At 45.8% G+C, this 26,569-nt stretch overlaps 1 protein-coding gene across 1 annotated transcript in view; it reads left to right on the plus strand.

Moving 5' to 3' along the window:
• Positions 1 to 26,122, plus strand: part of SLC46A1 (solute carrier family 46 member 1) — a 30,558-nt gene extending 4,436 nt beyond the window's left edge. The window contains exons 2-5 of the mRNA XM_069615343.1: positions 13,620 to 14,472; positions 16,185 to 16,268; positions 20,771 to 20,927; positions 25,672 to 26,122. Coding sequence (XP_069471444.1) covers positions 13,620 to 14,472; positions 16,185 to 16,268; positions 20,771 to 20,927; positions 25,672 to 25,729 — 1,152 coding nt within the window. The 3' untranslated portion in view covers positions 25,730 to 26,122. The remainder of the gene's footprint in view (positions 1 to 13,619; positions 14,473 to 16,184; positions 16,269 to 20,770; positions 20,928 to 25,671) is intronic.
• Positions 26,123 to 26,569: the final 447 nt, after the last annotated feature.

Below are 26,569 nucleotides of genomic sequence, written 5' to 3' on the forward strand. Positions count from 1 at the left end.
TGTGTTCCAATTTGAAAACAAAGCCACGCCTGTTCACCGGTAGTAGGCGGAAGGCAGATTGTATGTCTGTTTTGTCCAATGAAGGCCCTTTCCCCACCTTCTTGACTATCTCAATGACTTCTTGGAAGCTGATGTAGGACACTGCCACTTCGATGCCCGGATGCCATCCTTTATAGATTGTCCTGGGGTAGGATACATGATGAATCCTCCTGTATTCCCCTTTCTCGGGAACCTAGGCCTAGTGCTGAGCAGATGTATTTCGGGAATGGTAACTCCTTCCATGGGCCACTTACCCTGTCTAAAAATATATCCTTTTTGTATTTTTTCCATCATTATGTCTGGGTTATCCCTCACTGACTTAACCTTATTGGGGATGGCCTGTGAGCTGCTGCCTTTAAAGCGCTTATCAATAAATACAAATACATATGATAAAACAATGTGTGAACCTTGTGTAAGGAAATCGCCGATCTCGCTGTCTGGACATACCTGTAGCCATTTTAGCATTGCTTGCAATTTGATTGGTGATTTACCAAGCGTCATTTCAAACTCATGCATTCTTTGTTTCAATTGCTTTGGACATGATCCTTGTGCATTTGTTGCTGCTGGGTTCTCCTCCACATTTGCCACACTGGTGTCTGTACCTGCACTCCTTTCCCCATGTGCAAACGCCTTTCTCAAACTTCCAACATATTATTCTATTCCCACTCTGCATGCCTGCCTCCCTGTGCTGTGGGTGAGAACTGTGGTGTGTTGCGACTATATGTTTTTGCCCCCAATGATTGTCTCCTAAGAAAGGGCTGCCCCCTTTGTTTTTTCTGATCGTAGTAGTCATAGGCTCTGTGTGTTGTGGTAATAAGGTACCCAATTTGTATGAATAATACTGTCCGTATGGGGGTTTTGTTAGAACTTGGGTAGTACCGTTTGTTCGCACCCTAATATACTGTTTTGCGTCGGCTTGGCCACGTGAGGGGAGCACTTACACTTGCGTCTCCCCGGCCCCCTGGCAAAACAAGTTATTGGAATCAGACAAACAAAAGACCACACATAACGAGTAGTTTATCATAAAACAAATGGCCTTTTATTCACATGTTATATGTAAAATTGGCATACATAAACAAACATACATTTAGATATATAAAGATGTAGATATAAGGGACGTCACCGTTAGACAAGAAGCAGAAGACACCTTCATCTTGGCCATTACAACACTGCTTCGTCCCTCCGCAGGGAGGTGAAGAGATCACTCGTTCTAACGGGGTCTGAGGCGAAGTGTCCTCCCTCTCGGTGAGACTGCATCACCCGGGAGTGCAAATTCCAACTAACTTTTGCCACGCAATGGGCTCTCCTTTATGGGGGCATTTCCCCGCCCTTCTCAGTTGTGTTCGCCCTCGGCCGAAGAGCAGATCTCAGTTGTGTTCGCCCTCGGCTGAAGCGCAGATCACAAGTCGAAGGGGCAGAGGGTAGAAAAAAACAGAGGTGGAAAAACTCAGCGCCCCTCTGCTCTTTCATTCCCAGACCCCCTTATCAATCGCTATTTTCCACAGTAAGTCCCCTTGGCAAAATATTTATGTGAACTTGCCCTGTTTTCGCCGCTGCTCGTTTATTCTGCGAGGCCCGCAGAGACGCAGGCTTTATTACTGTGGTGTGAGATGTGTCTAAAAATGGCTGCGCATCGACGGCCATGTTGTTCTGGCTCGCATTTTCGCAGAGGCAATACATATACCGAACATCAGGAACGGGTGCTGCGGGGGTGACCCCCACTCAGTATATTAGGCTTTGGGGGCTGCAGGGGTATCCCCCCGCTTCCTTGACATGGGAACTGGGGGACTCATGAAAAATAAAATGGACCCTGCAGCGTCCGCTCCGGGCCACGTTTGAGGGATGGAACTGATGCTGCGGGGCAGTGGAAGCAGTACCGGCGACCAGGTAGAAGGTAAGTAGGGGAGGGAGGATAAATGTAGGGCTGCTTCAGGAGTAGGGGATTGGGATAATTTGACTGAAGGTAAAACAGAGGTGCGGCGGAATGGATCATGATCCATTCCGCTGCAAAATGTTTGACTTCGGTCAAACAACCCTTATCCGGTAATAAGGCTTCCCTGCTTGTTGCCATGGCATGTAAGCAGGTGGCTGTGTCCCTTTCCCTTTTAAAACATTAAACATATATAGATTTCTTCCTCATCCCATCCTAGCTCTAACTGTCCATAAACGCCCTACATTCCCTACCGTAATTGAGCCAAGTGTCTCATCTAATGTTTTGTACACCTCAAGCTCACTGTTTTGGTAAGTTATCAGTGCTAAGCGCTCCTCGGGACATTTTTCTAAAATTATGGCCGCCAACATGTGGAATACAAAGCAATTTTGGAAGGTGTGCTCTACTAGTACCTTTTATCATGTTTTTCTCACCCTCCTTTTTTTAAAATGTATTTATTTATTTGTCTTTGGAAATATCAAAACCTCTCTTAAGAAGATCTATATAAATAGTTTCCTCCAGATTATCCTTTTTTAACTTTTTTTTTTCTCAATATACCAGTTCTTTTAAATCTTCTCTGTGTTTCCCTGCCTGCTCTCTCTCCCACGTTTTGTCTTAAGCTCTCCATTCCTTTTGAACCCCTTTTTGTTCTTTGCTGCACTATTTTCAACCTATGCTTTAAGGTATTTACTCTCTTCGTCACTGTTACTGTCTGTCAGGCCTTTTCTCTTTCCTTTCCTCATTTTATTTATCCTGCTTTCAATTTATTTTACATTTGCTTATTTTGTTCTATCTTCTGGTTCATCATTGCTTTTTTAATAACTTTTGCCATTTCACCCCATCAGTACCTGCGTGCTTCTTCTCTTCCACGCGCTTCCTCCTGGTAGTCGTGTTAGCTGTTATCCCTTGGGGACGCCCTTGCTCTACTTCTCCTCCTCTGTGCCTTTTTCGTCCTCCGCGATGTCCTAAAATTGTCATTGTCTGCTTCCTGGAATTTGGCTTTGAGGCGCTCTTCCGTCTGTCGGCTCCGCGACGAGCCTCAGCGACTTCTTCACCCACTCGCGGCCGAATTCTTATTCCAGTGCTTTTTCCAAATCGAGCAGCTCAGTTTCTCGCTACTTATGTGTCGCCATTCCGGCCTGGCTTTGGTGGCGTTACCTCGAGGCGGAGCAGGCCGCCCTTCCTTCCCGCAGTTTGTACCGTTGGTCGATGAACAGCAGATTGCCCCCCTAGCATGTAAAACTTTCACCGATCAGCGCCTGCCTTTTGCTCTGCCTCTGCGGCTCCCCACACAAGCACCTGCTTGATGCTCTTGAGGCACTGTCTCGTTCGTCTATGCCCCGTGCAGAGCACGCTAATGCCGACGATATTTGCCTTGCCTAAGCCAGCTTCCGCTGCCCCAAACTCAAGCGTGCCATTTATGGACACGGGTGCTGCAGTGGACAAGCTCAGTTCATAGCGTGTAAAAAGAAAATCTACCTTCAGTCCAACGTACTCCATGCAGAGTGTGTGGGGGCAACTGTTTGTGTGTGCCCATGGCCCCTGACACTTATGGGGCAAACCTGGCCCGGGGCACAGCCCCCGCCATGGCACCGGGCGGCACACTCACAAGACCAGGTTCCTCCGCACAGCCCAGGTGGGGCTCTCCGTCGCCTTGCTGGATCCTTTCTTTTGAATGTTCACACTATCCTCCTTTTGAAGGGATAGTGTGAAAATGTCAGCACATGTTGCCGTGGTGGGGGGAATGGTGCTTGGCAGGCGCCTTTCTCCCCCCGCGCCCCCACCGGCCACTTGCCCTGCTGCCCTCCTCTTAGTTCCTGTGCCCTGCATCTCCATGGGACAGTCGTTCTCCTGCACTCTCTCTTCCACTATATATAGCCCTTCATCTCCCCGTGCAGACTATAGTTCCATTGCAACCTGTTAATTCAGCCTTCTTTCCACAACAACCTCTTGTGCCCTGAAATCCTTGTACACTGTACATCTCCCTATGTAATCACTGTGGGCCTGATTTTACAAAAATCTTTTGACATGGTAAAGTCCAATTGAAACCATTTTTGTAAATCAGGCTTTGTGTATCTTGCTCAGAAATATGCCGCCTGGCATCTGAGCTGTCCGCACAAGAAATTAGCCGATATAGTGATAGGAGTGTAAGGGTTACCCCAGTGAAAGTGATACGTTTACAAATATGTATAGAAGGGGTCTCAAGATGTCTGTCCACAGTCAGTTTAGACATTGTCGTGGTCCGGCTCTTCTCTTTCTGAGTTCTTGCATTTCTATGTCCACATTACAAAAAGCAGGACTACAAGTGTTAGAATGCAAAGTCACTGGAGCCTGTGATGCTGGCCAGGCAGCACACGTCTACCCTGAGGCGGGCTTCATCTTTGGTTGATCAAGACAGACATGAAGCTTGTTGTTGTGCAGGAAGAAAACAGATTCTGCAGTCCCTTAACGAAACTAAAATTCCATGCAAATGGATAAGATGGCTTTGCAAAGTTTAAGAATAGAGGTTCACTTTGTACGTCATCCCACTGCTAGTGGACCTAGCGTTCACTGTTCTGATCCTTTGCAGTTCTGCATTAAATGAGCGCCCAACAGATTTTTCAAAAATGCAGTTTCCATCTCAAGCTCAGTTTAACAGTGGGATGACTACCCCCGCCTGCCCGGACCATTTCACAAACACTACTCCACAAACTAACAAAACAGTGAGACGTGAAATAAAAAAGAGCTCCACCAACGGTCCAGACTACTGCATACGTGTGTTCCCTTATTGGGCATCTGCAGCACGGAATAGTCTGAACTTTCGAGGTTAAAGCATTGGTGCATGTTGAGGAAACACCAGTAAAGCGTTTATGGTCATTGCATCCAATTCCTTGCATATAAATGTATTTGCATCAAATTTTTTCCATCTAAAGAATTGGCATCGAATGCATTTCTTTCTTTTTGTTTTTGTTTGGGGGGCACCCGGGGGACCCTCCCGAAACCCCCGTTTTTTACCCTTTTATCCTCCTGAATAAAAAGTAACCATTTACCCCCTCCCCCCCCAAAACATGCATTTGATGCACATTTTGTGGATGGAAAAAATTTGATGGAATAGCATTGGATGGAATGGCATTGGATGCAATGACCAGATACCCCAGTAATGGTATGATGCAGTTAAAAGGCTTGGAAAAAATACCTTCCACCTGAAATGTGAAAGCAGAATTAGGAATTTCAATCAAGTTGTGCACAGCGCTACCTGTTTGGCGTCATAGGAAGTTGGCCTTCAGTTCGGAGCCAGAGGGGCAATGCATTGTGGGTATGCATGTTAGCTCAAATTCTGCTGCATTTAGCCATCCCCCATGCACAAAGTTCTAGTCTGTGTTGCTTTACGTTCAACATATCCTTACTTGCACCTTCCCTATAGCAGTGACGACTCTGAAGCAAGCGGACATCTGTCGCTGTAGAGGTGCATATACAGAAAAATAAAAACAAATCTGTAATAAGGACAACTGATTTGTCACTCTCTGCCTCAAACAGGCGTATGAACGCTTATGTTCTGAGATCTCTAGTTATTCATCCAGGACATCAGTAGCTCACCTAATCATTCACTTGTCTTTGTATTCGATGACTTGTATTCCTACAGCTGTGAAGAAGAAAGTAACACTGTTCTCAGAATGCAGGGGCCTCAATTTGCCAAAATACTAGGGGTAGAGGAAGTGACATCACATGGCCTTTTACCCAATGATATCACAAGAAGTGATGTAACCTGAACATTGGCCATGATGTCAGGAAGGGAAAGTTCAAAAGTAGGAACGCTGTGATCCGCATGTTATTAATAAAGTAACACATCGTTATTAAACAGACATACTTCTATTGCGCTTAACTTTCATCTATTAACTCTGATGCTTCTCTGTTACGCCTTGGATCGAGTCATGATATGCCAGTGGTGCACGCACAATTATCCTGGGGCACTGCCTTCATATGCCAGTCCATTGTCAAGATTCCCTTCTCTCCTCCACTAAACCTAGTATCCTCATCCCTAAAACGACTCGCCCCACTCGGACGCACCCTCCTGCGCCCAATCCTCATTTCAACTTCAACAAAGTATCTACCAAAGAGGTTGAAAATGTCATTCTCACTCTCAAACCATCGAACTGCCATGGGGACCTATGCCCTGCACAATTGATAAAGGATGCGGCTCGTGATCTCGCACCATTTATTACCAAACTAATAAATGCGTCCTTCACATCAAGCACAACTTGACAATAATGGGTCCTCCCCCTTCTCAAAAAACCGAATCGTGACCCCTCTACTCCTACTAATTACCGCCCCATCACCACAGTACAGTTCCTTCTTAAAATCCTCGATAAAATAGCATAACAACAAATCCAACATTACCTCGAACACTTCCATCTCTTAGGAGTCCGACAATCGGGCTTCAGACCGCAACATGGCACCGAAACAGCACTCATAGATCTCAAGGCACAGATAGATGAGCTGAGAGATCAGGGTAAGACTGCACTATTGCTACTTCTTGATCTCCCAGCTGCTTTCGACCTGGTCGACCATGAGATCCTATGCGACCACTTACAAAAAGCAGCCCATTTCTCTCAAGAGGCAACTGATTGGATCCAGTCCTTTCTAAACAACCGCACAATGAGTCTTCTCCCTATTAGCAGCGGCCGACCCAACACCTATCACCTGTGGCGTGCCTCAGGGATCTTGCGTCTCCCCGACCTTGTACAACATTTTCACGAAGCCCCTTTTTGATGATATAGATGGTCTGGGTATCACCTGCACTAACTATGCCGATGATGCCCAGATCCTCATCCCGTTGACAGGGGATTATGACAAGGATTTGGCCTTCGTCAACAAAGTGTACCTCATCATCCAGGCATGGATGGCCTCACACGGTCTATGCCTGAATGATGACAAAACATAACTCCTCATTCTAGGCTCTTCACATAACCTCAACAAACTGGACCAAAACTACTCCTCTCTCGTAATTGATAACAATAAGATCACGGTAGCCAAGGAGGTCAAAACCCTTGGCTTCTACCTAGATTCCACTCTTACCTTCAAAAAACAAAGTTAATGCTATGGCATCCGCCACATCCTACACATGCAAACTCATCAGAGCAGCCAAACCATTCCTCTCACCTTCTAACTGCATCACCCTAGCCAGGGCTCTGATCCTGTCCAAGCTGGACTATTGCAATGCATTATATGTAGGTTGGAACAAATATATCATGAATAAAATTAAAATCCTACAAAACAACGCCCTAAGAGCGGCCCTAGTATCCCGAAGAATGCCCGCATTTCTGAGACTAGAAGATCTGTCAATTGGCTTATCTACTAAAGATAAAATATTCCTCAAATCTGTTTCCTTGACTCACAAATGCCTCCACCAAACAGCCCCTCAATACCTTATAACTAGATTCACCAGACCAGCTTCTTCTCGCCCCCTTAGAATGGCCAATTCCAATCTCCTCCTGGTGCCCAGATTTAAGCGTACAATGTTTGGAGGGATTAGCTTTCCTGTAAAAGCAACACAGTTCTGGAACTCCCTAACACCTCCTTGCAGGGAGGACCTCCCCTATTGCGAATTCAGATCTAAGACCATCCATTGGCTCAAGGACCATGATACATAACGACCTCTTGCTGCTCCTGCTGCTCCACACCACGACGACTGTAAATATGGACATATAGGCTGTCAACTGTTCTGCACAGACACAGTTCATGAGATAACCTGCATTTTTTGTACATAGTATTGCTTATATTGTATATTTTTGTAAGCTATGCCTCATCAGCGTTCATTGTTTTTGACGCTTCCAGCACTGTAACCCTAGCTGGACCTCATTCTTCTGTATGTAACCAAGCTTCGCAATTCTCTTGATGCCTCTGCGCCCTGCTACCCCTGGGTTAGGTGCGCACTAAAAATAAATACTAAATACGCCAGTTATGCTTTGTAAAGTCAATGCATGGAAACCACAGCAACACATGCCTAGGTGCTGCCATAGTAGGCCTAGCTAATACCGTTTTGTGGCCAGGTGTATTGATAATGTGCAAGATGCAGCTTGGGTGCGGCTATCCTCAGTTGGTCAAGTTCTGCCATATTATGTCTAAAGCCTTACATATCTGGTGCAGTCATGTGCAAGGTAAAGTGTTGCATGCCAAGGTGCTGCAATCATATTCCAAGTGAAGCCTCAAATACCCAAATACTGCCATTGTTCGATAGTTATAGCCTCATATGCCAGGTAAATCTTCATTTTTAAGGTACAGCCTCCCATGTACTCGCATGTACTCGCATCATATGCCAAATGCAGCTGAAATGCCCACGTACTGACATTTTCTGCCAGTTATAGTCCTCATACCCAAGGTGCATACATTTTGGTCAAGTGCAAAAGCTATGATTTGAGCCAAGGTATTGTTACAGTCTCTTAACCATGTTTGATACTGATTCACTACAAAAGTCTGGTTTACAGGTGCACTCCAATGTTTTGGGAAATCAGTTTAGTGAGCTCTGTGTAACTAAGAGTGCGGGGGGGAGAAGGTAACCGCCCTGGCACTAGGCTGTATAATAACACTACGACTGTTTGCTGCCTTTTACTATTTATCTGTATCCCTTTGCTCTGCACTTTCCACTTCTCCCACTTCCATTCACTTTCCCCCCTTTTTTTTCCCTCTCCCATGCATTTGCACGTTCTCAATATTACTGGGCCTAGTAATATCGTTGTTTTTGTTTCTCCCTTGTTACCCTCCCTTGCCTTATCGTGCTCTGAAACACTTGTGTAGGAGCGCGATATAAATAATGAATCAACAAAGGAAAAGTAACCAGTGTCACTGACTATGGAACACTCCCGGTCCCTGGACACCAAATATATTTCTATGACAAACAACCATTTTGAATATTAGTCTCAAGTAGTATCTGAATGAATTCAATCAAACAATTGTATACAAAAGATTATTATTAAAGGCAATTGTGATATCAACAATCTACAGATTCTTCACAATATAATCCTCAATGTTTATATAACGTGTGGTTCACAGAAAGTATCTGCTCTACGCGTTTCGGGACAACCGTCCCTTCCTTGGGAGCATATGTTCACTCACTATTTCGTTAAGAAACCTTCGCGGTAATCTATAATTTCGGGTAAAGAATAAAACTCTTTTAGTATGGGATAATCATACATGCTAATATTATCACAGATTGTGTCTATCATGACCTGTCACAATTCATTCACCTGGTGCAGATCAGGATAGGTTAATCCAAGTAGATGTCCTCAGTTCGAGGTACTAGCTGTCAATAATTCATCAACCTGTTAGGTAGATGAGTAATTACTGTAGTGATCTGAAGCTTACATCGACTCCAATTATACAGAATCGTTTGTATCTGGGGGTAGAGTTAAGAGTCTTCTTACCCTAGTCTAAGGCTGTCTGTAGTCAGATTGTAGAAGTCTGCACTAGCCTTCTCTGCACTCTGCCTGTAGAAAATAATGTCCCATGAATTATAATGGAAAGTCTGCCTGAAAAGGGCCCATCACTCATATGATTGCTCAGATACTCAACTAGATACCTTCAGATCCACTACTGAAGATATAGGTGTCCAAGGTGGAATCTAGAATGCAGTAATGGCCACAAGGGCCTGCCCTGACCTATATGGATGAGATAACAAAAGTGTAGCCTAGATTAAGCGACTGCAGACACATGGTATCAAATTGGCAGTGGCTTACAATTAACAGAGAGCCTTACCTCTTAATGGGCTTTCTATTGCTATGTCGCTGTGTGTGTAGTTGGGGAAAGTTCTGGAGATCCTGTCTCGAATTGCCAGATGAAACCCAAAGAGGGTAACTATTTATGTAGCTAGTGTTGATGCTCAGCTGGACCCAGTAGGGTTTTAAGTTACAAACTCAGTCCCAATAGTTTACCGCCTGGATAACGTGATGCAGCGTTTCAGCACTTCAATTCACTTCATGTTAAGAAGCACCATTCAAAATGGCTGCTTAATAAATGGCGTCATCACGACATGCTAATGTGATGACTTGATTTGTAAACAAATGCTGTCGCGCGTAATGGAGCGTGCCCGTGCTACTAAACCCTCTGTTTAAAGCTGTTGAATGGATATGCAATCTACTTGAATGAAGAGTGTGGGGAGTGATATACTAAAGGGTAGGGATATCAGGAATGACATGCATATAGAATGAAGGTTCTCAAGTTGGTCGTGGTTGGCATGTTAAAAAAATGAAAAGTTCCTTGGGGATGCATTTGGTCCTTGTCCCAAAGCAGCCACTAGACCTCTTGTGCAAGAAAATGACAGTTAACCTTATCAGACATGTGCCATATGTAATTAAAAAGTAATACACAACGTTTTGGTGTGTGAAATAAAAATACACGAAAATAAAGAACATTGTTTAAAACTTGTTCTGTGTGGCATGTTAATTCTCTTGGAAGAATGCATAGGTTTAGTCAGCTAACTGATGCTTTGTGCTGGCATTCAGAAGGAAAATACCCCCATGTTCAGTCCTTATCCCTGTGGTGTAAAAGCAATGGATTGTTAAATTAGCCATCACTTATAAATTGCCCCACCTTAAAGGCTCTATCGACACAAAGAGCATAAGCTGGACACTAGGGTGTGAGATGGTGGGGGTCAGGGTGGATCGGAGGGTGTGTGTCTCCAGAGAATCTTGGAGGCTGCTTTTGCAATATACATTTCCCTTATTTGAAGCACAGGGATGCTTAACGATTTACTGCCAGCAAGCTTCAAGGCAGCTATCTGGGTCAGACCCTTCCTGCATTCCCCCCCTCCTGCCCCTCCTTCCGTTGAGTGCCTTAAGCTCTGCTCCCCTGGGTGATCGCCCCCTCCACCTGCCCCAGGAAGTGGGGCTGACGGTGTTCAATTTTGGGTGAAAAGCTGAGCCAGCTCTGCCAATAATTTGCGATCTACACTTAGCACAGGCTAAACATTTAACTTGCAGGGCTAGTTGATGCGTAGGCATGTTAGAACAATAAGATTCCCTTGCCGAAAATCCTTTTTCAAATCCAAAAAGAAAACAGGTTTTGAGGTCCCTTGTAATAAAGTATGTTGTATGTTGTAGTAAAGCTGGACTCGAGACACAGACCTGCTGTGGAGTCATGGTGTTTGTTCCAGGCAGCTTTATTTACATAGTTACATATGTACAGCATCCAGTTTCTCTTAAGGTATGTACAGTTGACGGGAGACAAGACAAGACTGTAGCAGAAACCCACCGGCCATCCTTCACACTCCAGCTCAGGCCCCCAATTGACACACTCAGAACATTCACTCACAGATGCACCCAACATTCTCCTGAGCTGCATTCATGCACCAACATTCTACATCAAGCACTCTAGGCCAGTGACATAACACAGGACTACATTATAACATCCCTTTCCAGTTAAGGACATAAAATCAATCTCTCTGCCTCCGATACTACCAGGGGCCAGCCGTGCATCAGGAGGAGGCAGCCTTTCACTGGAAAAAAAACAGTCTTTGTGACCAGCGCTCTCAAAGGCCAGGGGCGCCTCGTCCATAATGGGCGAGCAGGCGTCGACCCACCAGGTCTTTGCCCCCTCTCACCCAGTATGGAAGAGCCAGCCCAGTAAAATACAAGCACTCCCTCCGCTGTTTTTTCTTCAGCTGATGGAGTGCTCTTAACTGTGAAAGGAAAACTCTTTTCCCTTTTCAGTTACATTTCTCCAGCTGCGCAAGCTCAATGAGCCATGCAAGTCTGGGGTCGTTTGCCTCTCCATCCTCGAATGGCTCATTGGAAATGCTTGCTGGGAAACTGCACGTCTGTATGTGCAAGGGGGCGCTCCTGCGCCTCCTTGCACATACAGACCGAGCAGGCTGGAGTGGGGCGTCTCCAGACCATGCTTGGGGGCCCCTTGCATACATGTGCAGGAACCTGCAAGTTTCCTGATTCCTGTTCATGCTTGCAGGTTGCTAGAGCACTGGAATCCGGACCTGCGGAAGAAGGTGCGTTTGTTTATGTTCATTTAATGGATGCCTGCATGCTTGTTAGGTAAATGTATGATGATGGATGACCATGCTGGTATGAATGAGAGAGAGCTTTCTGTGAGTATGTTGTGTAAATGTGTGTTTGTATGTCCGTTTACTTAGTATTTAAATATGCATATGGATGCGTGTATGCTTGTGTTATGAGTGAGTGCATGATGGGTGCTCGAGACAGTGAGTGCTGTGTGTGTGTGTGTGTTTCATATTTTGATCGTGGGAAAACAGAACTTCAAGTCCCAGAATGCAAATGCCTTTCACTGAAAACCAGGACCTGGAGAAGGAGCATGGCTTAAATCTGGGTTCTGCAGGTTTTATCTCTCCTGATGTGTTGGACTCCCAGGAGCCCTACCCAGCATAGCCAATGATGTGGTATTATGAGAGTAGTTGTCCAAAACATCTGGAGAGCGCCAGGTTGCATAGGCCTGACTTTTAAACATGGAACTCTGGCCTGCCAGATGACATGCTCTTAACCCGTTCCTCCTGCTAGCGTGAAGGACATGACTCTGTTTTCTTCTCCTGGTCCTACCCTGAATTATTCGGAAATCGGACAAAAACAACCTTTGGTACTTTTGAACCTAGCAAGCAACAGGCAGGGGGGCATTCAGGTTTTCTGGTGGTTTCCTTAGGGGGTTCAGTGATGGCCGAAACTTAGGTTATTGTCAAAAGCAACATGGAACGTTTCTGTGCGTGTTAAGTCACAAGTTCCTTAGCATTACTGTGAAGGCACCCAATTGGCTGTTGACATTTTCCCAAACACTGTTATGGATGGTTCAGCTGAAAACTGGGTCGAATCAAAGAGTTGCCCACTTATTTCTTGTACTACCGCAGAAACGAATTAACGCTGGCTAGGCCCTTTCTCTCCAAAGCAAACTGCACGAATATAGCAGAGCTATCACCGGTTCTAGGCTGGACTATTGTAACGTACTCTTCCTAGGGACATCCGCCAAAAATCTGGAACAACTACAAGTAATCCAGAACAGTGCTCTGTGTGCAGCCCAAGGTATCTCCAAAAGAGAACACATCAGAGCCACCAGAAAATCAGCCCACTGGCTCCCAATAAAGGAGAGGCTCATATTCAAAGCCCTTACTCTTACCGATAAATGCATCCACCTCTCTGCACCTGCCTACCTATCGCAAATAATCCACCCCTCTACATCCTCAAGGCCAACCAGAACACCCTACACAAACGTGCTCACCCTGCCCAGGGTAAAAAGAGCTAGAGCTGGAGGTACTAGCTTCCCCTACATTGCCTCCCTACAGTGGAACGCCCTCCCTTCAACCCTTCGCTTGGAAGCCTCACTCATGACCTTCTGCAAAGCCATGAAAACCACCCTCTTTGGCCTGACCTGCAAATGTGCTTCTAACTCCTCTCCTGTAAACTTGCAAATTTGCTTGTAACTTCAGCTATATTGTATTAATGTATAACCCATCGGTACCTTCCTGTAACTTAAGCTCCCCTCAAGTAACAGCGCCACGATGCCCGTGGGCTGCTTGTGCACTATACAAATGTAAAAAAAAAAGTATTTTTTGATTGCTGGCCAGAAAGCAGCTGCCTTTGATTGTGCTTCTCCTCGGATCCGCCTGCTCTCATTCTTCCACTGTTTTTCTTGTTCTTTCTTCTTTCACTTCTACATTCAGGAGGTGCAAACCCTGACCTCCCACTGGAACCTCTACATCAACCTTGGTGGGTTCCTGGTCGGCCTCTTCTCTGTGATGCTGCTGGGGCCATGGAGTGACAGTGTGGGCCGGCGGCCGGTGCTCATCCTCCCAGCTCTTGGCATGGCCATTCAGGCTGCAGTTTATTTAGTGGTCATGTATCAGAAGCTGCACGTGGGCTACTTCCTGATTGGGCGGGTGCTGAGTGGACTTTCCGGAGACTTCAACATGATCCTGGCTGGATGTTTCTCCTACATCGCAGATGTCAGCGACCGGCGGTCGCGCACCTTCCGCGTTGCCATCCTGGAGGCTTGCCTGGGGATATCTGGAATGTTTGCCAGCATCATCGGCGGGCACTGGAGCAGGGCACAGGGCTATATCAACCCATTCTGGTTGGTGTTTGCTGTGAATCTTCTCACTGTACTCTACATCATCCTCTGTGTCCCGGAATCAGTGCGAGAGAAGAAGCCAGCCAAGCTGTTCACCCTCAGCCATTACAAGTCAGTGGGTCAGCTGTTCACAGTGCCTGCCACCAATAGGCGCCGTGGCAAACTTTGCCTTTACTTGCTGGCGCTGTTCCTGGTGGTGTCGGTGCACATGGGCGCCAAAGACCTTTTTGTGTTGTATGAGTTGGGATCTCCCTTGTGTTGGGGGTCAGAACTGATTGGCTATGGCTCGGCGGCAGAACACCTAACCTACCTGAGCAGTCTGGCGGCACTGCGGGCATTGCAGATATGCCTGAGGGACACCTGGGTGGCTGAACTGGGTCTTCTGTCTAACATCTCAGGGCTGGTCGTGATCGCATTCGCTGCAACAACTCCGCTGATGTTCTCAGGTGACTGAGGGAATCCTGGGCACTATCTGGGATGGTTTAACTATGTGGAGGGGGGCTCTAGCGTAGAGTAATTCTGGTAATGTGTATGTAATGGCCATGCAGAAAGGACAGTCTGAAGCATTGGCACCCTGTTGGTGGGAGTTGGCCAATCAGGAGGCTAGAAAGTTAGAAACATGGGCTGGTACTCCCGTTCCAGTACGCTTGATCGCCAGCTCCCAAGCCTGCCATTTTCCCCCACCGCAGCAGTCATTTTGCCCCCCACTTACCTGTGTGCTGCACCGGCGGTTGCCACTGCAGCTCCTGCAGCGTTTCTCCTTAATCCGTTTGGCCGCCATGGAAAGAGAAGAGGCGTCTTGTTCATTGATTGAAAATACTTGTTTTTGTTTTGCGTTTTTAACACCCTGGGTTACCGCTTTGGTAACCCGGGGTGCTAATAGCTCTATTAACCCGCTCCATGGGCTATACCGGGGGTAACGTCCCGGTGCCCTCGTTAAACACCCTTGCTTCGTTCGGCCTTAAACTCCGACTGCCAGGCCGTTAACTCTGGTATAGCCCATGGAACTGGTTACCCCCGGTATAGCCCATGGAACTGGTTACCCCCAGTATAGCCCATGGAACTGGTTAATAACGCCATATTAAGGTTAATCGGTGTTAGATCGCCAGGAACATGACTCAGTTCTGATCCCCCTGCAGAAGCTTTAATGATGTTTTCAATTGATTCAAATGTAACGAGCTGACACAGAAAACGGCAGTAACTTGTACACCAATTGTGTAATATATAATTCCAGTTGTTGATCACATATTGCGCATACTTCAGTTAGCCAAAGAGCAAAGGACTAGTGGGAGGGGCCTGCTGCAGGCAGCAATTCTGCCATTTCAATAGTCATTAATCAGAAATATTCTGCATACCTTAGTGGTCCAAAGTGCAGATTGTGAACAGCACTTTCGAGCGTTACAAATATGACTGTTCTATATGATAACTATTTTAATAATCTAATTGCAAAAGGTGTGAGGCCCTTCCCCATTCCACCTTTGGGCTTTGACTTGTTTCTGCAGACTAAGGGCCAAGGCTCTGTGTAGATGGGATGCACGTGTTCGGGGGGGGGGGGGCAGGAGGGGGTCAAACGGTTTACGGCCTTGATTCTCATGAGACATCATTTTGTAAGTGCCAGGACACTTACTTTTCCCTCTCTGGGTTAATGATTCTCCCTAACTGCAAAAGGCAGTATCCTAGAATGCAGGAAATTCCAGCCGGGGTGTCGTGACAGGGGGCTACGTGACTTCCCGATGATTTGCACCCCAACCCTAATTTTGATGCAGATAAATTACAGTCCACAAGGTCCTGAGCGTCTATTGATATTTGTCAATGGTACAACGTCCTTTCATTGATTTTATTTCAATGGGTTTTTTAACGAATATTTGTTAACGAAAAAACTCGTCGAAATATATTAGGGAGGTTGGGAAAGTGTATATAAGGGGTCGGGAATAGTGAAAAAATAATAGGGGATGAGCGGCTTCGGTGGTGGGAACCACCAACAATAAAGAATTTCGAATTTTTTTTTTTTTTCTCATAAAAATATTCCTTAAAAAACCCATCGAAATAACGGTTGCCAATCAAATGACATAGAACCTTGTCAATATGGCTTCAAAAGGAGAAGGGTTGCATTGGTCTTTCTTTTTTACAGACTGACATTTTATATTTTTCTTTCTAGGTTATGGGATCCGCTTCTTTGCAATGGCTACCACTCCTGTGGTGCGCTCTAAGTTGTCCAAGCTGGTGGATGAGACGGAGCAGGGTAAGGAGGCAGCCACCTTGTTATTGAATGTTGTCTGAATGGCCACTCGGAGGGGGGGGAGGGGGGGAACAGTGATGGAAAACTGGCCATCGGGCATGGCGAATGTATGTTGGCAGGGGGCAACGTTGAGTGGTTGCTGGCTCTGGCAACGGTTGGATAAATGGTGCTTCCGGGGGACAATGTAGTGAAGCTTATCTGTGGGAGGGTGAAGCAACATTGGCTTTAGAGAATCGTGGATTATTGGTGGTTCTGCTGAATGTCGATGGTATGGCGACTCTGGGGGAAATTGCACAGGAACTCTAACTCTGTAGACTAGTGGAGTAATGCTGCATTGAAGACTGTTTGAAATATGAATACATTCATAGTGCAAAATGCAGAGAGTTGAGTCGGATGGGCCAACTAGGCCTTCGGTGCCTGATGGTAGGGAGTCTCTGGGGGGGATGGTATGGGCAAAACCTTCTTACAACATGATTTTCTGATAAACTCCAAGAAATAGCCCCTGCACCCTATACATGACCTGACAATCATTAAAGCCAGATTTAAGATCCCGGAGGGCAAGGTCTCTCCCAGTGGACAGATCTCCATGGCTAAAGAGCAACCCCCACTCTCTCCTACAGTCCAAGTAAAAAAAAAGTCGGAACTCGTTTTCCAGTGCCAAAGGACATCTTGTGTTTTTGTTACCCCTTGGGTGAGGCTCCATCCTCCCCTTTTGTCGCACCACAGAGTGTGTACCTGCATCACAGGACTTTGACCATCTAGATCACAATGACTCAGCATCTCGGAGAGCTTTTACAATAGATGGTGGTTACAACCAGTGAACCTGCTGAAGGGGTTCTCTCAATCCCCAGTCCCCCATGGTCTTGGCAGTGGATGCCATTAGTGTGGCTTGAGGGCGATCCTAGAGATCCAGGTAATCCAGGGCAAATGGTCAGCAGAGAACTAAACCAAACCATCCAAATGGAGAGAACTCCCTCTGGTTCTCCCTGGATTGCAGAGTCTAGAATGGATCTGGAACAACCATATCACGGTAAGGAAAGACAATAGAACTGTAGCCTGTATCGACAAGCAAAGTGGCACCATGTCGGTACACCTGGCAGGAATTACCTTTCCCATGGAATGTGGATGTTGCAGCACATGCTCTCCTGGACATCCATCTACATCTGGTAAGACAACAGTATTGCAAGCAAAACTGAGCAGAGTCTTCACACCTTCGCAGGAACGATCACCCAACCAGAGGATGCTACATCGCATATGCAGGTTTGGCTCGGCAACTGTCGAATAATCTGATGCTCGTTGGAATAAAACAAAGAGTGTGAGAGCACCTCTACTGAGAAGGAACATGGGTCAGATACCCTGTTCTATGGAATTTCTTCCACTCGGGAGGGTCTACAACCACGTTTAGCTCACTGCACCCCTCACAGAGGAGAAATCCATTTGCATATCAGTCTGGTCTCATCCACAAGGGCAGTCCAGCACCAAAATGCTAGGCAATTCTCCTCGGAACAACATTACCTTCAGCAACCCAGACACTTGTTTCAGCCTTGTTGGACCTCTTCAGCAAGATGAATTTTGATCCTCTCTAAGGCACAGTGAGCAAGGGGTCCATGTTTGTATTAGTCTGGGTTATTTGGGGAGAAACCCCAAATGTTAGAAATTTAACACATGTGGGAGACCCCGTACTGAAAATGAACATGGGTCAAATAGCCTGTTCTGTGGAATTTCTTCCACTCAGGCAGGTCTGAGATGAATACTCTACTTTTCCTCCAAACTCTGCATTTCGGAGGCACAGTACTGAATTACCACCAATTATTTTCCGCACAGGAACATTTGCAACGAGGCCCACGGTATTTCCAAATAATGCATGATTTACCATTACCACCAAACTCCTAATCCTGCCCTTTGTTTCCTGCTCTGGTTTTTGTTGCTGTACCTTAGGGCTGATCACACTCCTTAAGGTGGTAATCAAGATGTGGTTTGTTCTTTGAAGTGTCTCCCGCTCTCCAGTATAATCCATGTGCTAGTTGTATCTGTTACTTATGTAGTAATTTCACCAAAGAGCATAACATGGAACATTTGTATATGCTATTATTATTCCCCACCCGAAACAGGCACTCATTTGATTGAAGGATGAAAGTCGGGATTTCAAACGCCATATAATAGCAGCGATTGACTTAACTCGCTGAGCTTTCTTAGCAGCTTAAAGACAAGTTGTAAAAGTAGTTAACACATTAACATCTCAGAACTAAATATGTTAAAGGACGGTGTGGTTTGATTCCACCGTAGACCCCCAGATCAGGTGGTAGTTCTCATTTAAAGTTTGTATGCTGTGCTGCCTCCTTAAAGTACCTTACATGTTGAATTGGGGCTTGCATCACTGCTAGTAGAGGAAGTTAGTTATAACTTTTCTGTTAAGCCTCATTCTAGAGTGTTTTGTTTGAAGAGTTTAGGCTATTCTTCAAAGCTGTGTGACATTTTCACTTAGGCTAATTGCCAATGCGATTTATTGAATCTAGCTTTGGGAAGAAGCTGAGCACTGCACATTAGACATTGCAAGCATCCAAAACATGTTTACGTATGTTTTAGAAGAGCTTGGCTATGTTGGTCAGGTCTAACATGGCGACATCTTTAATGAGTAAAAAATGCTCTTTTCTCTACAACAGATTCCCTGCGGTCGCCTCCCCTTGGGTGGTGGTTTAGCCAAGTGAAAACCACAAATAAATGGTGAAGTAAAGAGAAAAGATCCCAAGTTGAGACTGCGGCCAGTTTTTTCAACAAGTGTTTTATTATATTGATGCCCTTTATGATGACACGTGTTTCGGTCCCTCTTGGACCTTTCTCAAATCACGGCTGATTTTATATATCAATCAAAAGAAGAGGTCACAAAATTATACAGATATTTACAAAATAATATGAAAGCCAAATTAAAAAATATTAGAAGTGTTCATTCACATGTTTAACCAATTATTACAGTATTCGATGGGTTAAAGCAAACCATAATAAATAAGTTATTAAATCAAAGTAAACGAAAATGCCAGACAAAAAATGGAGTGGGGAATAGGGAGGGATGTCGGGGGTCAAGAGGTAGACAAAACCACATTTTTGTTAGTCAATGCTACATGTAGTATCCTATCGAAAATCAAGGAAAGTTGGATTCCAATTGTCTTTTACCTTATTTTCATCTACTGGCCCTTATGGGTTAAAGCAAATAGTAGTCTCTCTTCGAGTCTCGGGTTAGATCCCTTCGAAAAAATACAAATCAAAGATGTCACCTCCAATTGTGTGTGCTGGCTCACCATAGTATCACCTAATATTGCAAGATAGTAATTCTGTAACTCCCCAAGGTAAATGTGTTTCTTTTAACTCTTAAGCGTTAAAATATTGTGAATCCTGTGCGTTATTAATCAATTTCATACATACATTTTCGAGAAAATAATGCCCTTTCATTGCCTTCCCATATCTTATTCCTTCCATAGAAGTATTAATTAAGGTTTAAAAATTATTCTTAACTGACTATGTATTCTGGCTATTATAAATGCTCTGATAGTAAAACCCGTGCGCGCGACAACGCTGCGCACAGCAAGACAATAGTGGTGCTGCCGAGCGTTTTATAGATTAGTCCCGAAGGGACGGCAGGCATTTCTATCAAGCGCAGCGTGTGCTGCACTTGCAGGACGGTCTCTTACCTGACAGCCTTATTCTCGCGTCTAATCGCGTTTACGTATGTGCTTCCTCCGGCCCACACCTAAAAACAAACCATGTCAAAAGTCCTCCTGAACAGCATGTTGACAGATCGCGTCATTTCACTTCGGAAAGGGCAATCCCTCGAAGAACTCCATGTTAATTGTTTGCGTGTTTTGCGCCTGAAGTCATTGATGCACCGCTTACCAGTGCAACGATGCCTCTGTGAATAGGAACATGTCTGTCTTTCAGTGTACTTATGGTGAAGAGCAGGCTATAGAGTCAAGACTCCCCCTTTTTAATGGATCCCTTCTATTAGAATTCGATAGGCTGTCTCAGTCTGGTGCCACAGGATTAAGGGAGCAATTCTCTTGAATTCTTCAGCGAATACTTAACCTACTTAAGCAACCATGGTCGCTACGGTGCACAGTCAATGTGGTGAAAGCCACCTGCAACAAACTAGTGATTTTGATATCCTTAGCGCAACCCTTCCGCTGGTTTCAATCGGTCCCTTCCTTCTAGCCTCCCGCTTCAGTCGTTGAATAGTATGAATATTCGGCGGCTGAGGTGGCTATGGACTGAGTCGGGTTTAGCATTCCGAATTTGCAGTGTGATGCCACAGTGGTTCATCAAAGTTGCTCTCTGCCCACCATGTGTCTGAGTTTAACCTAAGACCAGTGTGGGGGTTTCTTAATCTGTGAATCCACTGTGACTCGAGGCATGTGGGGTGGACCTTCACAGGTAAGTGTTGTCTTGCTCCTGGGCTGGTTGTTACCAGGGCCTGGCTGCATTGTGACCCTCTGGTATGTTCTTGTCTCCTGCAGGTTCTCTCTTTGCCTCGGTGGCGTGCATGGAAGGTCTTTCGTCCTTGGTGGCCACAGCAGTCTTCAACGGCCTTTACCCAGCAACCCTGAGCTTCATGAGGGGATTTCCTTTCCTCTTCGGCGGAGCGGTGCTACTCCTCCCGGCTGCAATCATTGCGTAGGTGGCCTTTTTGAATCTCAAACATTTCACGCTCTTATTGCTAACCTTCTCTTTTCCAGCGCTTTATTTTTTTTTCTTTAGAGGAATTCGATTTGGAGACCTCGAAGAAATGTGGGTAAATGACGCATACGCCAGGTGTGGGCAGGGTCAGACGGGGACACAGATTAGGCCTGGGCACCAAAATAAAAGTGCCCCGCGTAAGCAATTGGGACTTTTCAGGACACACCAAATATTTAGGTCGGGATCCTCCCCAGAATTAAATAAATTCAATACAAGGTATGCAAATAAAAGGGATGTATTAATCGGGCTAAATAAGCCTTCTTATGCCAACGTCATCCAAATGGCGGCAGGTGCTAATGTTTCTCCCGTGACCGGGCTATGGCAAGAATCGTTCAATACAATTCAATACAATTCACCTGTCTTCTAAAACGGGTACCTATGTCCTAGATTCCGTGGTATACAGTGTGTCCTTAAATAGTTGCAGTGTGTATGACCTTTCAATGACTGTTACACCATCCTAACATTGTTACTTCACAATTTTACAGATGCTAGGAACCGTTAGTTCGTCTTATTTTGTCCCTAATCAGTACATTGTTACATATAAACTTTATACATCATCATAAAAATATACTTTGACTCATAATCCACATGTTAATACATAGGCAATAGTCTACTGTAAAGCACCTATGTATTGTAGCGCTCTTTCCCCACTTGTGTGGCCTCAATGTGCTTTTTCCTTGGTTGAACGTGCTAAAGAAACCTATGTCTTTAGCCAGGGGTTGTACAAGTGTAACTCTATCTTGATTCATTTAGTTCTCTTTTAAGTAATGGTAATCTATTTGAGTTAGTACTCGTCACATTTCATTTTGTCCAATTGTCCTCATATATGGAAAACCTTATTAGGTTTAGGTCCGGCCTTATTTCAGGATGGCGGTGCTCTGCGCGTGTGTGGGGTAATACAAAAGGGTGCATTTTATGCATCAGGGTCTGGCTATGTTTACATTTTAAATAACATTGTGCTATGAACCCCATGATGTGATATGTTATAACGCGCTTAATACCCAGAGGTTTCGAAGCGCGGACCCGGGGATCGAACCTGTGTTGCTCTGTGTCGTCCAAGGCGAGCACGTTGCTGCTGAGGTATCCTCTCTCGGGTGTACCTTTGGTGCATTAACAATTACCGTCCTTTCACTATTGTACAATCTTGGACAGGATTTTAAAAAATAAATCTCTTTAAATTTGAGGATTTTATGGCCTGGTTTGGGAATTTGCCCCAAGATACGTCTAGAAAATGCAAGACACGTTGGCTTAGTAATATTGGTCAAAAGTGGACATTTAAGTATAATTTTTCATAGGGTCTTGTGGGCTGTTGTTAATAGTTCCTGAAAGGTTACTGACAACTTTAAAAATAATTTAGGGGTCCTCGCCACAAAAAAAGGTTTTAGGGAAAGCTGTTGTCAAGCATACTAGATCCCAGTGCGAAGGGGGAGGGTCATTGACAGGCTTTTTATTGAGTGCATGCACACTCTCACGCTCACACATTCAGTCCTTACTCATAAAGTGCACATACCTTGGCAAGGAGAAGATGCACTACTGTCTGAAAATCCCCAGCTATCCTTAATTTAGAAGGTGGCATTGGCTTGGGTTCGTTTTCACCACGAACCTCAGTAGGATCAGTGTCCAAGCAAAGATTTGTCATCCTCAAAAAATATTGTTCATATGCCAGGTGGCTATTGAGTTAATCGATAGTGCTATCCAAAAGCGTAGCTCAGAGTTGGCCATCCACTTAAACTTCCCGCCCCCTGTACCGTGGAACATTGGCCTACAATCCACAAATGGCAGTGTTTCCTTAAATAACCACTGACAGAATCACACTTGCTACTTTACTGTTGACGAGGGGAACCTTTTAATAGTGTTCTCTCTTCTGCAGCTCTGAGCACACCCGACCCTGCACCCCCTGATTGTAATTTAATAAAGGTTACATTTCGGCCAGGTGCCCACCAGTCCTCCGAGAAGGCAGTCTGTCATTGACGCACCAACTACCAGCCCACTCCTAAAAAAACAACAAAAAGAACAGACCTAACCACAGTGCCTCTCGCAGACAGAGACCAACTTCCAACTCAATTTATGTTTAAATTGGACTCTATAGTCTAAGCAAGTGCTAGGGAAGCCACTCTCCTTTTGTAAGCCGCTCTTCCTGCTCCCACCTGTTAGGCTAAAAACCTCAGGGTCATCTTCGACTCCACACTTTCCTTCTCTCCTCACATCTCTGATGTCTCTAAGAAGTCACACTACCAGCTGCACCTACTCGGAGGTATTCTTCCTTGCCTCTCCTTCCCTCAGAAGCTCACTGTCTCCAGAGCCCTGGTTCTCTCTATGCCAGACTACTGCAACAGCCTCTTTCTAAATCTACCTCCCTCTACCCTCCGCAACTCATCCAAAACAGGACTGCAAAATGTGTCCTTGGCCTCAAGCCCTGAGATTGTCTCTCTCCAGGACTGAGCTCCCTGCACTGGCTCCCAGTGGCTGCCAGGGTTAAGTTCAAAAGGCCGTCTGGGGCCTCCATACCTTCACCTCTCTCTTCCTAAATATCTTCCTTCTCAAGCTCTTCGCTCACCCGCCACAAACTCCCTGCGGGTCAGTCACTTCTCCAAGCAACAAGTTGCTGGTAGATCTTTCTTCTCCTGAGCCCTCCCTCTGGAACAGCCTCCCTGCCTCTCTGAACATTGAGGAGAACCATCTCCGGTTCCAGAAGCACCTCAAGACCTTCCTCTTTGCTTCTGCTTTCTCTCCTCCTCTTCCCTGCTGACCTCCTGGCTGAAACTGAACTGGTTACCTTCTGATCTCGGGCCCAGGTCCCCCCGCCAGTTACTCACCTGCACTGCCCCCCCCCCCCAAGGCAACCCTTGCACTCAGGGACTGTTTGTGTATCTCTACAGCCCCCTAACAGCACATGACACCTGGTGTCTGCACTTACCCCTGCACTTGCCACCAGCTGACTTTTCCCCCATCCCCTGCACTTGCGCAATCTCAATCACCTGGCCTGGTAAGATCACTGTCTCTGTCTCCCCTCAGTTCCCTCTCCCTTACCTTGTCGCGCCTTGAAACGCTTGTGTATAGGCGTGTTATAAATATCATATATCCTATATCATAAACACTACAGTGACAGCCTTGGGCACACCGCATGGGTTTCCCCTCGCCTCCCCGACCCACACTTGTGATGACCTACTTCTCTGCCGTGTGGACACAATACACAAGTGCGGGAGGAGCCTCGGTGACACTATTGTGGCAGTCGGGGGTCCAGTATAAATACATTATAGTCTCCATAACGCAGTGAATCCCCTCCACATCTCTCTAATGTTATGTCCCAGTTTCACTTTGGGCTTGAGGAGCTGCAATTGCCTTTTCACTGGACCTTTGACTCCATCCATTGCCAGTGAATGGTGGCGTGACATTTAAGATTGGCTGGCGTGCCTTTAATTTTAATGGCCGTCTTCCTCTACTCTGGAATATATCTGCAGTGAAATGCAGCTGTGTAACTGGCCTGGGTAGCAAGGACACGGGAATACACCTCTGCTGGCTTGTGTCTGCCTCTTAACTGTGGATGTTTTGTGTGGCAGCTCTGCCAGCATCTCAGCAAATGTCACTATCGATTGGACTAGCTTCACAAAAGTTCTTAGGCTCACAAGGGGCTGATTATCCTTAAAAAAAAAACAAAAAAAAAGACTACCTTTTCTGCATCCATTATGCTCATCCGTGTCATTGATTCCACCAGAACCGGGGCCTCTTCATAATCCCCCGCTGTTGCCACCTCTACACCATGAAACCTTTGTTGACACTTTGACCTCTGCTGCCTACACTTGTAGCTTTTCCAATCTCGCTCACACCAGCCCCTTCTACCCTTTTAACGTGCCCAGCGCCAGACTACTTTAAATTACTTGTGTGGTCCTGTAAGTCTTCCACTGTCATTACCACAATCCTCTGATGGCATGCGCTGAGTTTTTAAAACGAGCATTGGCAATGCCAACAGTTTGGGCTTCTGTGTAGGCATTGGAAAGGCACTGCCCTAGTGGTATTGACTGGCCATTGATGGTAGCAGGTGCAAAATGGTGCGAGTACCTGGGCATTTAATAGTAGGACCTGTCAAATGCCAAATACTTGCACAAAGGCCACAACTGTTGGCTTTGCCAATACTTGTTTTTATCAGGAATTCAGCAAAGCACACGCATAGTGCTTATAAATTGAGTGGTTGAAGGCAGACCTGGTTAAGACATTTTAATTGCAGCTCATTCACGGGTCCAATTAAGTAATTCACTGTCAGAAGACTGTTTTGAAAAAAACGTTGGCAGGCACTTCAGGCGGCCATTTTGATGGTAAGGCTTGATTAAAGCGAGCTCAGAGTTCCCATGAGCAGGTGTTTTGTGCGGGGAGGGGCAGGAACTGGGTGGGAATGGAAATGGAGATTAGCATGGCCATGGGCAGTCAATGGGTGGCCAAATAACCAAACAACGCCTTCAGGCTGTGTCCCTCCTCACATGCCATTTTTTTCCTAACTGTACTCTAATGCAATAGTTTTGGCTTGTAGGTGACAATAGCCAAAACTAAAAATCTTTCATTTGCTTTATCATGGTTCTTTGTGCATAACTCCCTTGTGGGCTTCCCCCAATGTGTCCTCCCTTTCGTTGGTGAGCACACACAGGTTCAGCTGTCACTGACCACCTTCTTACCTTTCCTCTTGCAGGCTGATAGAGCTGTGTGAGCCCCGTCTTCAATATAGCAACTTCGTGGGGGACTCCTGACCTCTGCCTGGAGCATCGAGTTCAAGCTAAAAGAAAAAAGGAGCCACTGCGCATGTTGGACCAAATTGAAGGAAGCGATGAAATAATGGCGCAAGAGGCAGAGGGCCAATGAACAAGATTGTGAGATTGGCAAATTGGCGGTGGTGATTCAGATGGCAGAGCACTTCAAATCATGCGTTTAACCAGTCAGGGTAGTATTGATTGACCGTGTCCAGACTGCCGTTGATTTTTGATATTTTATTTACGTTCTGATGTATGGAATGCGACCGACGCGGTGCTTTTTAATTTGCCGACAATTCCACTGATCAGTGAGCGAGACACGGGGTCGATCTGCTGTGCAGAGAAGCCTCCACTAATTCGCGAGTGCATGGTGTCATTAAACTTTTAAAATAATCCTGCCGGTTCACTTCTTTGTTAAATGATGCACTGCCTAGCATGACCCCCACCTGGTGCAACGTTGAGTAGGGTTTGTGAATGTAGGGGTTTCCTCTTCACCAAAGGGCAGCACTTGCCACCACCCCCAATCACCCATTTGACTGCTCTAGGGCTTCCAAGGACCTCTGGCAGCCTATGCTCAGGGTTGATTGGCGTAGCAGTGCTTGTGATGCTCCAGCAAATCGGCAGAGAGGGGGGGGGGGGGTGTCTGTCTGTCTGTCTGTCTGTCTGTGTCACCCATCTCCAGGTTTTGGGAGTCTAGCGGTGTAACAGTTAATGCTATGTACACACAACTATTTGTTTAATGTGCATAGGTGATGCATTGTGTGGAGGTGGTGTCCCCTCTTTAACAAAAGATAGTGCTGCTATCTCTGGGTTTGCGGTTTCCGTGGAAGCAGCAGGGTG

Source organism: Ambystoma mexicanum, chromosome 9, assembly GCF_040938575.1.
Source record: "Ambystoma mexicanum isolate Mex_15411 chromosome 9, UKY_AmexF1_1, whole genome shotgun sequence".
Taxonomy (NCBI): Eukaryota; Metazoa; Chordata; class Amphibia; order Caudata; family Ambystomatidae; genus Ambystoma; species Ambystoma mexicanum.